Source organism: Necator americanus, chromosome II, assembly GCF_031761385.1.
Source record: "Necator americanus strain Aroian chromosome II, whole genome shotgun sequence".
Lineage (NCBI taxonomy): Eukaryota > Metazoa > Nematoda > Chromadorea > Rhabditida > Ancylostomatidae > Necator > Necator americanus.
In genome coordinates this window covers 26,942,773-26,958,789 of record NC_087372.1, presented here as the reverse complement: position 1 = coordinate 26,958,789, position 16,017 = coordinate 26,942,773, and the positions used below count along the sequence as shown (strand labels likewise).

At 40.2% G+C, this 16,017-nt stretch overlaps 1 protein-coding gene across 2 annotated transcripts in view; it reads right to left on the bottom strand.

Moving 5' to 3' along the window:
• RB195_019605 (uncharacterized protein) overlaps positions 1 to 14,680 on the bottom strand; it is a gene marked incomplete at both ends in the record, with an annotated part of 37,308 nt that extends 22,628 nt beyond the window's left edge. Inside the window, 3 exons of one of the 2 annotated variants that reach the window (XM_064187533.1) lie at positions 2,210 to 2,329; positions 8,022 to 8,121; positions 14,621 to 14,680. In XM_064187533.1, the coding sequence (XP_064043414.1) occupies positions 2,210 to 2,329; positions 8,022 to 8,121; positions 14,621 to 14,680 (280 nt within the window). Of the gene's footprint in view, positions 1 to 2,209; positions 2,330 to 8,021; positions 8,122 to 14,620 lie in introns of those variants that run through there. The other variant, XM_064187534.1, reaches the window with a different exon arrangement.
• Positions 14,681 to 16,017: the final 1,337 nt, after the last annotated feature.

The window sequence follows — 16,017 nt, the reverse complement described above, 5'->3', positions numbered from 1 at the left end:
TCAATACACGTGGAGGTAACAAGGGAAATTGGATGCAAAAGAAGTACCCCGCCATGCTTTTTACGTTGCCAAAAAATTCTTCGGATAGAGGTGCTCTGGAGAATTTCCGAAGACCTACCGGTCAAAAATCTCCCAGAAATGTTGCAACCGAAGAAGTTCAAGTTCATTTCGTGCTGTTTCCACGTTTACCGAGGACATTTCTGTTTAGAGATCACTAATGTATGGATGAGTTAAACTCCCAAATAAACTTCTAAAAAAAGTTCATAATAGTACGATCTCTTCCTCAAATTTTTCTCTGCGAAATTGGTTTTGCCTGGGAAAAGTAAGAGTAACGAAGTGTTTTTCACTCGTATTGTCTGCATCTCTTTCTGCTCTTCTACTCATTGCATTGGCATATCTCGTTCCGGATTCAAACACATTGCAAAAACTGCAATGAATCCAGTCGCCTCCGCGAATCCGGACAGTTAAATCTAAAAGGTCAATGGACCTCGCTGTGATGGTGGAAAAAATCGAGATGAAAGCATAGCATGGTCTTTGGTATCTAAGAAGAGGAAAATTAACCAAGTAACAAACCTATAGATGAAATTTGTTAATAAGAACAAGTACATAATTCAAAAAAATATTTTGCTTGTTCTGTTTATAACTGAAACATGATAACATCATAAAGCGTCTGAGAAAAATAGACAAAAAAGGTTGGTCTTTTCATTTCACTTATTTAAGTATATTTATATACAGTTGTTATTATTAGTCAATATGAAGTTCGTTATTTGCATTTATACACAACATAACTTTTTATCTACTTACTTGCTACATTTTATTCCCATAAAGTGCCTACTGTAAGAATAAATCTGTTTCATGGTCTAGCTGAGGGTTATTGCTCACCACTGACTAATCTCTAGACATTTTTGGCTTAGAGAAATCACCCCACGAATCTGAGGTGGTTCGGATTTCAGGTGGAGTATTCGTATACGGGATCGTAGATAATGGAGAGAAGGGTGATTCCGTCCATTTTTTCCTAATTGCCGTAGGAAACGGTCCGGAAGATACGGCTTCGGGCGTTCTGGCACACTATTTTCTACAGGGAGTTTGACTGGAGCGCGCCAGCCTTGTGCGGCGCAGCATCTTCTGAGCCGTTTTTTACGGCAATTAGAAGGAAATGGACGGAATCACTCTCTTTTCCATAATCTACTATCCATTATAAGAATACTCCGCCCGAAATCTGCACCACCTCAGATTCGGGGGGTGATGCCTTTAAAATGACATCTAGCCGCTCATTTAACTGGATTTGTACATCCTCGAACTACATCGTTCGCCTTTTCGAAACGTGGAGCGAATGAATGGTCATATGTAGGTGCTATGAGCCTCATTCTGTCTGATTCATTTGAGGACGAACACATCGAAGAAGTCTCCGCAATCGGGTCAAGGAACACCTGAGTGACTTTTAGCATCTGTACTTTTTTACTCGGAATAATCGTGAACTTGAAACAGCAAGAGCTCATTCTGAATAAAGCAGCGACGTTTCTCTTCCCTATATAGCTATTCTAAATCGTACAACAGAAAAGTTTTTTTTGGTTAACGGAATTCAAAGAAAAAAGAGGGAAATTGTCATGACATAATACAAAGATTCCCATAGATTTTAAAGTAAAGCATTGGTTGTTTACAGAACACTGATTGTTTACTACGTAATCCAGAATGATCCTAAAACCCGATCGTTTCCTAATCAATTTAATTAGCCCATTTTATTGAGTTTTATTCTATTGTGTGATGAGGCTAATGAGAAAACGGGAGACATGTCCCTTTGGATTCTAAAGCTCTTTTGAGAAACATATTCTACAAACAACAAAAAAAAAACTTCTGCCTTTCTTGAGCACCTTGGTATGTATAAGTAAATGAGCAAGTGAATGGAGCCTTTAATAAACTCGGCCCGTGATTCAAACCACAAATGCTATGTGTCACTCAATCCAGGGTAATTCGAAGAGCTGGTCGTTCACTGGCATAGCCAGCCAGCACACTCTCCATACCTTTTGCCATCGTCATTACAACAGACATTAAGTACTGTTTTTGAAAACGTACGAAATTGTCATGAACTCGTGCCCGAAGCTATGCGGATGTCACCTGTTCAACACCTGTCAAACAACCACTTACAAAATCGCAGTTTCGGATCTAATGACGAGATTTTCCAGAAAAATGTTCCTTTAAAGAAATTCACCTTTACAGCTGATGCCGTTCGAAAGTAGCACGTGATCGTTCCAGCAGCCGCACTCATACGTCTCAGGCGAGAGTGTTACGCACAGTTGCTCACAAAGCAACGTGTTATCCGAGCATGAGCCTGAAATGGGTTGGGTTATGGTTATGTCTCGGTGAAAGGTCCGCTGTGGATATCTGGGAAGACCCGCTTCAACAGACCCTCTGTGTCCTCTCCAGATTTGCTCACGGACAGAATTTATGCGCAATTGTTCGGTTTGGTGACTACCCGACCATATCTCATTAGGCGGTTCGAGTGATGCTCAGCCAATTAATCGCTGCCCAGACATCCGGAGGAGCGAGTTAATAGGATCACGACAGGAAGCAGAGAACGGAGAAAGTGGAGGCGCAGAGAGGACTGTAGCAGTCCCCAAAATCTCCAAAAATAGAAATCTTTCCTAACAACATGAAATGAAGGAGCAAGGAATTCAACGAAATCCTCTGCAACACTCTCTCACTATCTGCAACATTTTCACCATTGCAATTCCTTTAAGTAAATAAGCAAACCCCCGCAAAAGCTTCCTTCGCCGTTCCGTGGGGGATTTTTGAGAAATGGCTTCAATTTTAGAAAATACAAGATTGCACCCGTTCCGAAATTACCATTGAGTCATCACTGAGTCATCACATAAACTGATACAGTATCCTGCAGTTCGTTTTTTCCGGGAACAAAATAATGACGAAATTTGAATATAACCCTGAATCTTGTTATCGTTCATTGTCTACAATCCTCCTCTCCTCATCTGTAAGGCTTTTAGTGCCATTCTTCAAGAATTCAACTGTTTGCGCCGAAAAATATCCCTCTAGTCTTGTTCTGACCTCGCTTGAGGATACCACATTATTTATGGGATTGCCCAATACCCATGAATGTGCTCAGTTTTTACACAAGTGCTTTTTTACACAAGAAAGAAGCAGAAGCGCACATCCCTAGTAACTTACGTTTCCAATTCCTAGCAACTGAAAGTTCAGATATATTTTCTTAAGACTCTGCAATAGCCGAAACGTCTTAAGTTACTGGCATCTCTTTGCAAGTGCGATCAAATTTCACAAGACGTGAGAGCAGACTTTTCCCAAACGGAAACAGCAGAATCGCAATAAATTGCATCAGTTGTCTTTGTGAGAGGAGGCGAGTGTTCCGTGAGCGTGCGTCGATCACCACTTCATTCGTCATTGTCAACGATACCGTTGGGAATCAAGTGTTCAGCACTCGCGTGTACTTCCAACATGATACAATGCTGATCTTCGAGAAGAGGAAAACCGAAATGTGGCTCGAAATTGCTCCGAGGGTTAAGCCAACAGAAATTTATTCAGCAAAAAAACCGTTAGTGAAAACATGACTATCTGAATACATGCATGTTGCCGATTATGTATCAGCACGAACTGAAGAATTAAAAGATTCATCAACGGAAGGAGAAAGGATGACTGGCTGAAGTGGTTGGCGTTGATCAACCCACCTCTGATTCGTCAACGTCCAACATCACGCCGGAATCGTGAAGGTTTATAACACTATCCTTATAACTGCTAATACACAACAAATGGAGATCAGCCGATGTGTCAATTCGGTGCCTTCATTCTCCCGAGGAAGGCGTTAGCCAACCCTAAACTCACGAAGAATTTGGTTGACGTTGTGCAGTATCGAGTTATCGAACGTTTAAGTAAAAGATCTTCTTCCTATTCCACATCCACCTTATCTAATTATTTTTTTATTCAGATACACCTAGAAGATCAAAGGATCGAAGTGCGTTGGCCATACGGCAGCGGAGAGTCAGATATAAAAAACCAGGAAATCAACTATGCTCGGTCTCCGATAAAGTCGCTTTCCAACTGCGGATTATGGAGAGGTCCTCAATCGAAATTGTTCCTCACCTTCGGCTTCAACGACACTTCAAAGCACCTCAAGGGTGGGTTGAACCAAATTTTGCCCGACAACTTCATTCAGACGAAATTATCGCCAGTGACCCTACGTGGACAAAACTGGGGGAAAACGAATATTGAAAGAAATACATGAGACAAACACCTCACTTCCTTGAGCTAAAAAATCCTAAGAGATCTTAACGATTTCTTAGAATACCATTGCTTCTCATTGTGTTTCACCGCTTTTAATTCACTGTGGCAGTCCTCAATCAGCTGCTGCCTAGGTCAGCAACTAAATCCCTCGTTAAACGGAGACTAACCACCGTTTCGTCACTCGACCGACGGAACGCGGTGGTGTCGCGGAAAAAGCAGAGGCTGACCGCTTTTTGAGTGCGTGTGTTGCGACGGCTGACTCGGAACTTGTTGCGTTTCTAAGTGCACTTAGGAGATGGGAATCCACGAATGCGCTTAGAAAAAGTTACGCCGTTATTAGACTGGATGGCACAATGCAGCGTCGATACCACATTACCCTCTGGCACTCACAAGCGCCAATAATCTGTTCGGTCGTACGTACAAGCAAACATCATGTCGTGATTACCTGAGAGGTATTGTGTTTCGTTATGGAACCCTGTCGTGGCTACCTGCTGGCTTTTCGCTATCGATCTGCCTTTTGCATGCATCCACGAATGTCGTCGAGTGGATGTAAACATAGGATTTCATTCAGGAAGCATATAAGTAGCAGCTTTATCCTTAGAGATTTCAGAGCTCTCATTATTATCGATTGCACGAAGACTGAACTCGCCCAGCTGATCTTTGAGCAGACATACCAGCTACGGCAACAGGTTGAAGGCGTCATGTTACGCGGATGTAAACATGAAATCTCGCCGCGCTTCCATATTCCAGTGCAAAAGGTTATTCTTCTTCTGGAACGTGTAATTTTCTAGGGTATAGACTGTTCGCTGTGCGCACATTTATAGCAATTGCCTTCAAGCGGCGAGTCTAATCTGCTTGAGGTTAAGCTTCCGTGCGCTCCTGCAAAACAACCGTCGTTAACGCTGATGGATGTGTAGATTTACGGAAATATTCAAGCAATGAAGAGCTGGGCATGAGACTGCTCCTCTTCTCATTCAGACGTTTTCCTCCCGTTCTTCAATGTGCTCGAGTGGTTGTTTCGTGCCTCTCTAACGCGATGGCACACGCTAGTCTAATGGATTCCGTTATAGTTTAATTTCACGGACGTTTGCGGTGCTTGTCCTCTTGGGAAGAGTAGCGTGGAGTGATGCTGCTGACTTCCTAAATGAGGCCACTCACTCGGGCAGCAAAGAAGCATGGACACGACACATGAATGAATCGACGACGAAGTTGTTCGCACGCTCGGAAATGAAAGGCGTCTTATAATTCAATGCGGCGACGTTTCGTAGTAAGTTCGGATATGCAGTTACGAGGGAAAGAAGTCGTATAACTAGATCAGGATTACGCGGTTATATGACTTCTTTTTGCAGATGAAAAAAACGTCTCCGAAGAATGGCACTCGTTGGGTATACCGCCCTTAGATTCTGTTTTCGACTTCTTGTGGATCAAATCCAAAAAAATTATCATCAGTCTTTTGGCAGCATCAAGCAAAATTTGTTTTTTTAGAGCCAACTCAAGGAAAGAGCCTAAAAGCTCACTTCATACTAGTTTAACTTCTGATATTTCTTTATTTTCTGATTTTATTTCCAAAGTATTTTTCAGTTGAAAAAGATCGTCGAAGAAGTTCTTTTTAAGGTCTTTTTCAAACATGTAAACGATTCTGCTTTCCGCGGAGACCAAATGTATGTGTGAGCACATGGATTCGATGCAAGATCTATGTACATACATTCCCCCGTTCAGTTCACTGCTGCTATCAGCTGAACCCAACTCTTACAGATTTCATAAGTGGTTAAGGAAGAATTGTAAAGAAAAGAGGATACGATATTTCAGCACTTCTAAAAGTAATCACCTACTCCTTATGAGGCCTTAGGGCCAGACAATTTTTAAACCAGCAGAGTCATTTTCTCCTGACAGGCACTAGAATCTCTCGTCTACAAGGCAAAGAGCGTCAAATGAACTTCCTACTAAAGGAAAAAAATGATTTGATGAACACGAGACTAAGCTTTTTTGCATTGCACTTGCATTTTTGTTGCGATTTTCGTTGGAAATGTAATCGTGCAATCAGAAATAATGACGGGTAAATTGCGAACAACTTACGTGGTTTCTCAACAGATGTCTGTTTTTGTGGAATACCTATCGGCAGATCGAAATCTTCAGACTTTCTATTGGCGTTGGCGTAGACCCTTTGGTTAATATTATACGATACTCGTAGCGACGAGATTCGTTAGAGGCTAATCCGCGCTAAGCTCATCCTTCAAAAGTGGCACCAAGCCCTTATTAATTGGCTCAATATGGTCCAACATTCTGGAGAATTCTTATTTGTTGAGCAGTAACAGCGACGTGGGCTGGAAGAGGGGTTCTGTTGTCAGTTCAACCTGACCCCTCACCTCATTCGTGCGAAAAAAAGTCTTTGGTGGCGCGTGGTACCTAGTTGTGCTCGGTATCCCGAAGGGAGAGGAGTTCGTATATCTGTTCTTGGGATCAACTGAACAACGTGCTTCAGTGGGACTACTCGAACAGCTGTTTTAACCTAATTTCCATGCCAAAAACAGAGCCACGCATGCGTTCATGCATAAACGAATTCAAGTGAACGGCCATTTACAATTCTGGCAAAAACTTGGCGCTAAACGACCTCTCTGGATAATCGAGTAGCCCCTTTCTGCTGAAACGTTGCGAAAGTTTTCTGCAGCCATCATTTTCTGTGCGGTTGTCTGCGCTGGCGTAGGTTTGTGCAGTGCATTTCCATAATTGCCGGCTGCGGCGCATTAGGACCGCATTACTTCCAGTGATCGACCTTCAACAATCACACAACCGGATGGTCTTCCGTACAGAAACAAAAGTAGTGAGGGATGACTGGTGTCAGTTGGTGGTCACACTAAGTCTAACCGAGGAAAAAAAAGAAGCGACTGGATAAAACGAGAAAATGAGAGAAGACATCAGAGCAGCTCTTCTCGTCACATTTGAAATTAATTTCCCTTCCGTTGAGGCAAATGAAAAACGCTGAAGAGCGAATGACTTGACCGCATTCATATGTCAAATGCGTTGAAATGTAGAAGTCTTGTGTCAAAGTTTCTAACGCTTGCATGACAGATGCAAAAAAATTACGTGACACGTCAAAAACGCATAAAATAACTAATGCCTTTGGATATTCCCGAAGGAAAACGCTGACGAGGAAACGAAATCCTTTGAAATTAAAGGTGAGTCAGGAGAAGAGGATTCGGCGAGAAAGGATCGATATCAAGTTGTTTTCAACGGCAGTGAATAAATAGATCCCAAAAGCTTCCAGAAATGAAGTCCACAAATCACGGATCACTATACTACGACAAGATAGACAAAGAGAAAGAAAAACAAAATGTTAAATTTTTTTGCGAACTAAAAGAATCGTAAGGGATATGAATGATTCCATGATATTTGCAAGCAAGAAAAAACTATGAGAATAATATTTCCCTCCGATCACTCAATGCAGACACAAGAGCACTTGAACGTGAACTTTCACAAAAGAATTCGTGAAAAACGAATTTTGCAAAGGATCAAGAATGTTACGGAATTCGCAAAAAGGGAAGGAACTCCCCGAAATTCATTTAAATAAGGTTTCCCTCATTGTTATTAGATTAGCCACGTTAGAGGAAGTGGTCCCAGGCAATAATGTAGAAAAAGTATAGAAATTTGTTAACAAGAATGAAAAGAGTTCAAAGATCTTCACCAATATCTTCGACTGTGTAGGAGCTTCACAGAAACGGTGAAAGTTTGAATACCGCGCAACTTGGAACTTTCGAGAAGAAGTACAGACGTACCTTGGAAGACGATCCCATTCACGACTCTTACGAGTAGGAAGAGGAGTACCACTAGGAGCGATCCTGGTCCCATATCATACACTAACTCTGCATCCAAGACCTGAATTTTTCGCTAATTAGGTTACGAATTCTCCCATCACATTCTGTTTGTATGTAATCGATTATCGTAGAGATTTCCCAGAAGGTAAGCGGCCACCATTTTTGGCTCCGAAGCTAAACGAAGACGTAAGCAGTGGGTGCAAAAGAAGAAGTTCATCTGAGATATGCACACACTGAGCTCAGATTTGAAGAGTAAAAATTCAGTCGCTAGGATCAGTAGGTTAGAGAAGCCGTTGTCATGGAAAGCTATTGATCTTCTGGCCACGCCCATTTCGGAGGTAGCGGAAGGGAACGGCGAGTAGAGGTAATGCATGTGCAGCCGGAAGAAAAAGAATGAAGAACACAAAGGAAGACGGATGGAGATTCGGAGCTGTGAAGGCAAAGAAAACCGAAAGAGCTCCATTAACGAAGTCTTGCACGAAATAAACAGATATCCACGAGATTCTGGACTTTATGTGTTTTCTGTAGATCAGGGGAGAGAGTTTGCAGACTCTGCTCCCAAGTCTACACACTCAACTTCTTGTGATCTGTAGACATATGCGCTGGCAGGAATACGGTAAAACGCAGGAGTTAAGTTTTTACTGTAAAAAAATAGCTTCATAAGGATACGGTAGGATTGAAATCAACTAAACAGATCCTCTCAAATACTCTAATAACGTAAAAACTAAGCAAATAATAGAACAGTGTGTGCAATTCTTATAATTTGTTGCACAGAATGACAGCATCCTGCTTTCCCAACTTCTTCCATAGGCATCAGAGACTTCCAGAAAATTAGCGGTATGCAGTTACTGCCACGTTAATGAATAGTGTGCACCAGTCGTTAGCCTTTCACTATCAATTTTCCCCAGACAATGAAACGTTGGCTTCCCTTTCATTTCAACCAATTTTCACGTTGATATCTCTTTTTTATTCAGGCATGGTGAACAGGAAGTTTCTCTACCAAGTGCGGATCATAGAAGAACAACCGCTTTAGGGCTAACGTGATCTCTTTACTTACTTTACTTTATACTCACTTTTCACCTTACTAGATTGTTGAAAGTTTCTCGGAACAATTCCAAACAGTAATGCCTAATGTTCGTTCTATGTAAAACTAGGTTGTGAATGAATAAAATAAAGACGAAAGTAACAGAAAATTTACCAAGTAAAATAAACGAGTAAAAGTTAAGAATTGAATGAAATTCGGACAAGTTCTAGATTTCAGCTAAGAAAACAACTTCAGTAATCCACGTACAGACTAACAAATATCAAAGTGGGAAGATAGTAAGTGAAAAACAATTGATCTAATAACGCCTAAGAGTGAAACGGGTTCTGAAGGACGTTTAGGTCCCAACTGGAGTAAATTCGAAAATAGCTGCAGCAGCTTGAATAAGAACTAAGAATAAGTCACCAAAAAGGAGCCTGGCAAGCCCACGAAAGCGATAAGTTCGTTGAGAGGGTAACGAAGGAACGAACGAACGGCGAAAAACGCGGGGCGGTCATAGTCCTTGCGCGTTGCAGGCCGCAATCCTAAATATTCGTTTCATTCAGTTCTATGGCTTAGTGGGACCGTTAAGATAAGAACAACTGATCAACGACTGAGTAGAGTAGAGCAGTAGGGGTACAGCAACAAAATACAGTTACGGTAATACAAATTTTAGCCCTTAAACGTTCTCTAATAATAATTTTTTTTGGAAAGATCACTTTAGGATTTTACTTTGATTGCAAGGCACTGATTCGACTTTCTCCCTACGGGATTCAACAACGATGCGAACGAACGGCAAACGTGAAATCGAATTCTCCAGTAGCCGAGTTATCGTGGCATAAGACTTGTTGATGACATGAAGAATGTTGTTCGCGAAAATTGAATGAGCCATTTCGAAAGAAAAAATAAACACGATACGCTGAAACGATTTTCGGCGACAAGACAAGTTAATTTGCTCCAACAAACTATGTGCAGACCAGGGAATGGCTGTGAATTTTCAGGGTTGGCAGAGGTTGGACGGATTGGAGAATTTTCCGGCTGGATCAAGTGATTTTCAGCACTTTCTGTTTACGAATGCTAGAACTTCAGACGACGTTTACTTTTTAGGAAAAGCAGTATATATACCTGTATTAGAAAGGAAAATGTAGTATTCAAAAGAAACTCAATAATAGCTCAGCTAATTCGAATCATATCGTTAGTAACTGTACAAACTACCGAATTTATTTGTCAATTTGCGCCAGACGGCGAGATTTTAACATTTTCGGAGAAAACTGCGGATTCATTGGTGTGAATAGGTCCACCGTTTTTTCTATGAGTAGCTACTTCTTGGAAACAGGATTGCAGCAACGCCTCACACACAATATTTTTTCTTGAAGAAAACATCTGAAAAATAAGTAAATAGAAATGAGTAGGTTAAAATGCATAAAGTTGACAGATCTTAGTTGGTGCTAGTTTGGGTTTTGTTGAAATTCAATTTAATAAATTTTTATCAAATTTGTTACAACATGATTATGAGATCCCTTAGAAAAAAGAAAAAAGAAATTAAAGAGGCCAAGGAATCGTTTCACGTAAGTCGCAAACTGACATTTCCGGTAGCGAATCAATCAGTGATACAAATTAAACGCGCTACAGGTACACCTACTTTTACTTTACACGCATGATTTTTCCATTATTTGTTTCCTGAATAGAGATACTCCCGAGTCATCAATTTCCTTCATATTATTTCTTTGGGATTTTAATCAGCTATAAACTTATCTTCATGCTAACCGGACGATATACGAGTTCATTAAAATAAGTTGGATAGGAAAGATCACGTAAACTGATCTCTATACGTAATGGTGTAAACAAAATGAATCTAATTACGGAGAAAAAACGAAAATGCGGACTCGCATTTTTTTTTCCGGTTTTTGGCGAAGAATTATTGTGGCAACTGCATTTATCCTTTACATATCCGATAATTTTTAGCCAACTGACAAGTATAGAACGGAACTGAAATAATTGTTATTTCTGTTGTAAAGTTTTCGAAAAAATCAATATATCATCAATATATCATAAAATATCATTAATGTATCAAAAAATATGATCACAATTTTTTAAACTTTTGATTCTTGTTCGCATCATTTGTGATCCATGAACACACAAAAACATCCATTCCTCTAAGTTTCGTTTTGGAACCCAGAGTCTAAGCCAAATCCTACAAAAAAGAGCCGTCTTCTAAGTTCCAGAGAGGAATGTTCCCAAGAAAATATGGTTTTTCTTTACGCTTTGGATTATTGGAATGCATTGAGATCCACTGTATCTCTAGACGCTTCTCAGAACCTGTAAGCGTAGCAGCTGCAGGTCCAGGATAAGTGGGAGCACTAATATTGATAATAAGCTAATACAAATAGTATTAATCCAAGTTCTCTTAATATGCAGCATGAAGAGAAAGAAAGAGAAATAGAAAAGAGGAGAACGCAGGAATGACAAAAATAAGAGTTCTTCCAAAAAAGTGATGCTCTGCAATTGAAGCGGAATATCGGAAGCATGCAAAATGCGAAGCTTTGCTTTTCAAGGTGTTCTTTTAGACAAAAATGAACTGTCAAAGAATGCAGAGACAATCCAGAATTTATACAACGGCGTGACCGCGACGCTTCTGCTGGAACTCACATTGCTGCCCTACCCACCGCACATAATCCCTTTTTTGACGTACTCTAATCGAAGGCTTATTTCTTTAACACGCTCGAACCGATAAAATGTGCTTTACTAAAAATGAGGAGCGTATTGTATGGAAAAAAGGATAAAGGGCTTCCGTCTGTGCTACATTTAAATATAATACATTTATACACTTAAATACATTTAAACAGCGTCAGGAAGTAAGGGTTACCTGTCAAACGGATTTCTATATATACTTATTATCCGGTTTCTATTTTTATGATGAAAAGGTTATTGCAGGGTCGGAGTAGCGTAAGTCGGTAAGAGGCTTCGCTGTGACTGCACGATCGATCGGAGGTTCGAATCCCCCCTAACGCCCATCAAGCCTTTCATCCCACGGGGTCGATAAATTGGTATCAGACTTGTCTGGGAGGATAAAAACATTGACTTCACACATCGGCTAGCCCCAGAAATTCCTCTAGACCAGTCACGCGCTTCGTAAACCCGTAGCGATTCTGAATTGTGGTGAACACGGGCCCGAAGCGCACTGATGAACGCCAGACGCTTTTCCTTTACATGGTAATTGTATACTTTATGCAGCTTCCTTCTGAAGATCAAACACATGGATATATTTGCATCCTATCACACACGAGGAACTGTTTTCTAAAAATTCAGCATTGTTCATACTGGAAGTGACTAGCTCTGAAAAAATTTCTTCCAAAACTCGACCTCTAAATATGCGGCTGTGAAAACCGTGCACTCTTCCTCTCATCGAGCGCCGTCATTTCTTTTAGTAAAAAAGCTGTATGTTTACTATTCACCTTTGGCTGTGACGTTTTTGCAGAATAAAATCTCGGATGCACAATAGGAAATTCACAGGAGTAAATGTTTGCAGCGTTCTCCACTTTTTTGCAATTAAACTCTAGAAATTTCATTCTGTGTACAAGTTCAAGGTTCACCTAACTGTCTGTGACATGAAAAAGCAAATGAAAACACCTTCCTCTACACGAGAAAAAATGTAAGGTTGATTTTAAAGGAGTGTACATCGAATGCCATTGTCCAGGATCTCTCTTTCTATATGTGAAAAGAGTTTTCGTAAATGAGCTACATGTAGTCTACCGCCATCATTAGAATGTCTATGGAGTCCTTGAATTGGCAGCTGACACAAAGGTTCTACTTTTTTTACGGTGCCTGTGGCGCAATTTTTATTCCATTTTTGCAAAGGCTGCAGGCGGTTTGCAGAAGCGACGGCATCAATCATCGATCACGTCATTATCGATGTCTGATCATGGATCAAGCGACATCACTTCCGGTCGATAATCACTAGGTGGTGGAGATGCCATTACTTCTCCAAACTCTCCAAGCAGCACAACTCATAGACCTTCACTTAGGATATGAACTCATATATAAATTTTGTACAATATTAATTATAATATAATTTTAATCCATAATAATTAATATTTACATAATATTTTTCAAAATTTCATGTAGCTTTAAAAACTCGACTGCAATGTAATCTCATTAGAGTTCTGCAAAATCTAAGCACCCTAACGACCATTACAGCTGAGTCTACTCGTAATCAATCATGGCTACATGTGTTAACGATAATGGCGTTACAACGGTTACGGGATGTTGTGCATGATGAACAATTAATGCTACCTGATTTATTTCCTCAGTTTCGAACTGCATTTTTTTGATCTTAAACTCGAACTGCAACTGCATATATGAAGCTGTGAAGACGAGGGATGCGTGTTCTTGGAATATGGAAAAAAGAGAGGAAGAAGTTCGGCCAGTGGGAAAAAAACTGTTTCGGAACTGCATGCATACGACAACTCGTAGTCAGAGTTCTTTCTTCAAGAAGTCTTTATCAAAATTTTTGTTCAAGAGAAGAATTTACCACTTTTGAAATTTTCCATGGAAAAATAAATCGCAGATTTTTGCTAGTGATAGCAAAGTACATAGTTAAATGGTCAGATTTGGCGGCAAATATTTGAATCAATACATTGATTTTCTATTTTCTCGATTTCTAATTAATGGGGCAAGAACTGATCAAGAAAACGACGAATCAGCAACTAACTTCACCTACTTGAAGCGTGATTTTTCTTTTTTTTTCTCTTCTTTCCATTGACTCACTAAGTTTTGACAGTCAGTGATAGCGAGGATAAAGAGTGAAGTGCTAGACGTTGATTGATCCGTGCAGGGTATGAATACCCCTGTAAATTGAATTCGGATTGGACTGGTGGGAAGAATCCGATTAATAGCAAGCTGCATTCTATGGCTACTCCCCTCTTCACTTGGAAAAGGAGCCATTTTTCTTTTTTCTATACCCCCTCCCTGCTTTAATTAATTAATTGGGCTCATTGTGCACCACTGTAATACGCTGAAGTGCCTGTAACGAGGTTACGGTTCAAGGAACACCTCAAACATGGGTAATTGAACAAAGTAAGGAACTCAAACCAGCGTTAACAACTAAATGACAAACTGACAAATGACAATGCAAACTCAAGCGCAATCCATACCTATCACCAATGCTCTGGAAATGTGGAAGGCACCAAAACCTGTCAGGAGACGTCCATGCCTACTTATATAAAGCTATCATGTTTAAATTATGCAGTATCCGAAAGAACTGCTCATATCCGCATGCGATGGATTTCGTCATAAAAAAATGAGTGATTCAAGCTAATCGAGATTACAAAAAATAGTAGTAGATTTATACAATACCGTTGTTTACAATTGATAATAATGTGATAGTAATTACACTGTTATTATTTGTCACATTCGTGATATCACTATCTGATTGTGCACTTTCAGTCTAGGATCTTTTATTCCAACAGGAATAAAGCCTTTCCTAATTGTCAGTTGATTTAGGCAAAAAGGTGCTGTTCGTACCCTTTGATCTACTCACATTTCTAATTAGGACCCATACGAGTATACCAAGCTTGAGCCTGAACTTTGTTTCCACCATCTATACCTCAGTTAGTTTACAACTCGGTTAGGAAAGCTTCGCGCATAAAAAAGTGAAATCCTAGTACTCAAGCGGCAATGTTCTGCTCCGAGAAATTGTGGTTTACAAAAAGCTTTAAAGGATGTCCGCTGAACTATTTTTGACCGATAGGAAAAAACTATCGACAGCGAAAGACATTGCGGATAGCCGCTGAATACTCGGAATGTTGAAGTCGGAAAGAGGGAAATAGGTGTAAAGCTGAAGTGGAGGATGAAAGTTTGGAAATGTGAGTAGAAGTACACCGGGGTCAGTTCCGCAATTTCAGTTCTTGTGAGTAAAATTATGCGGAGATCGATGTCGAGTGCACTGCCATTCCCAGCAGCTTTTTTTAGACGTTTTCTCTACTAGAGAATTTCAACCAATATTACTAAAACCGCTGTTCATAATCAGAAATCGCTGGGAAATGGAGGCATAGAATACTAGGCTATTGGTAGCGCATCTGACTAAATGCCAACGATGAAGACGACACGAACTTGAAGCGTACAGCAAAAATAGTGCCGGCAATCACTTCCTCTCATCTAGTGCCATTACTTTTTCTTTGAAGTACGAGGACAAGACTTTTTGTTCTGCTAAAACGGAGCTTTTTCAATGACGATAGTGAAAAGGGTCGTTTAAAACGACTGAGATGCGGAAATTTCAGCTAATTTCCATAACCAAAGAAGAAAAATGATGAATGGTCGATGGCCGGAAATTGCTTGTATAGATAAAGACGGATTTGTTCGGACTAAAGCAGATGATTGCATTTGATCAGTGATTTTATTGCGAAAGAGGGAATATGTATAAACAATTTTGTGTTTATGGCAGATATCAGACCGAAACAATCCAGTTTCTTCAAAAATACCGAATTTCCGATGTGATTAGAGAGCAGACGACTGGAATAAATTTGAAAAATGCTTCAACACACTGAAATTCAACGTTAAATTCTATGAACGCTATGAAATTCTATGAATCGCTTGTGAAATAAGAGTAAGTGAGCTAAGGCAGAAAAACACAGTGTAGTCCTAAAGAATTAACGGGTCTAGATTATGCCACGGCTTCAACGGCTTATCCTAGTGGATGGTCAGCACTCTTCAAATCATCCGTCAATTCCATCGTATTGGAAAAATTCAAATATAACCGGTAAAGCAGCTGATATTAGGCAAACAAGCAATCCTGGCAGCATGCTATATATTCGGGATAGCAAGCTGTATGCACACGAGAAAGCTTGAATTCGAGCTCCTAAGCGCTAATGCATGAGGTCGCACGATATTTCCTCGATGCGGAAATAGTTATCTTCTGGCGTAAGTGGTAATGTAATA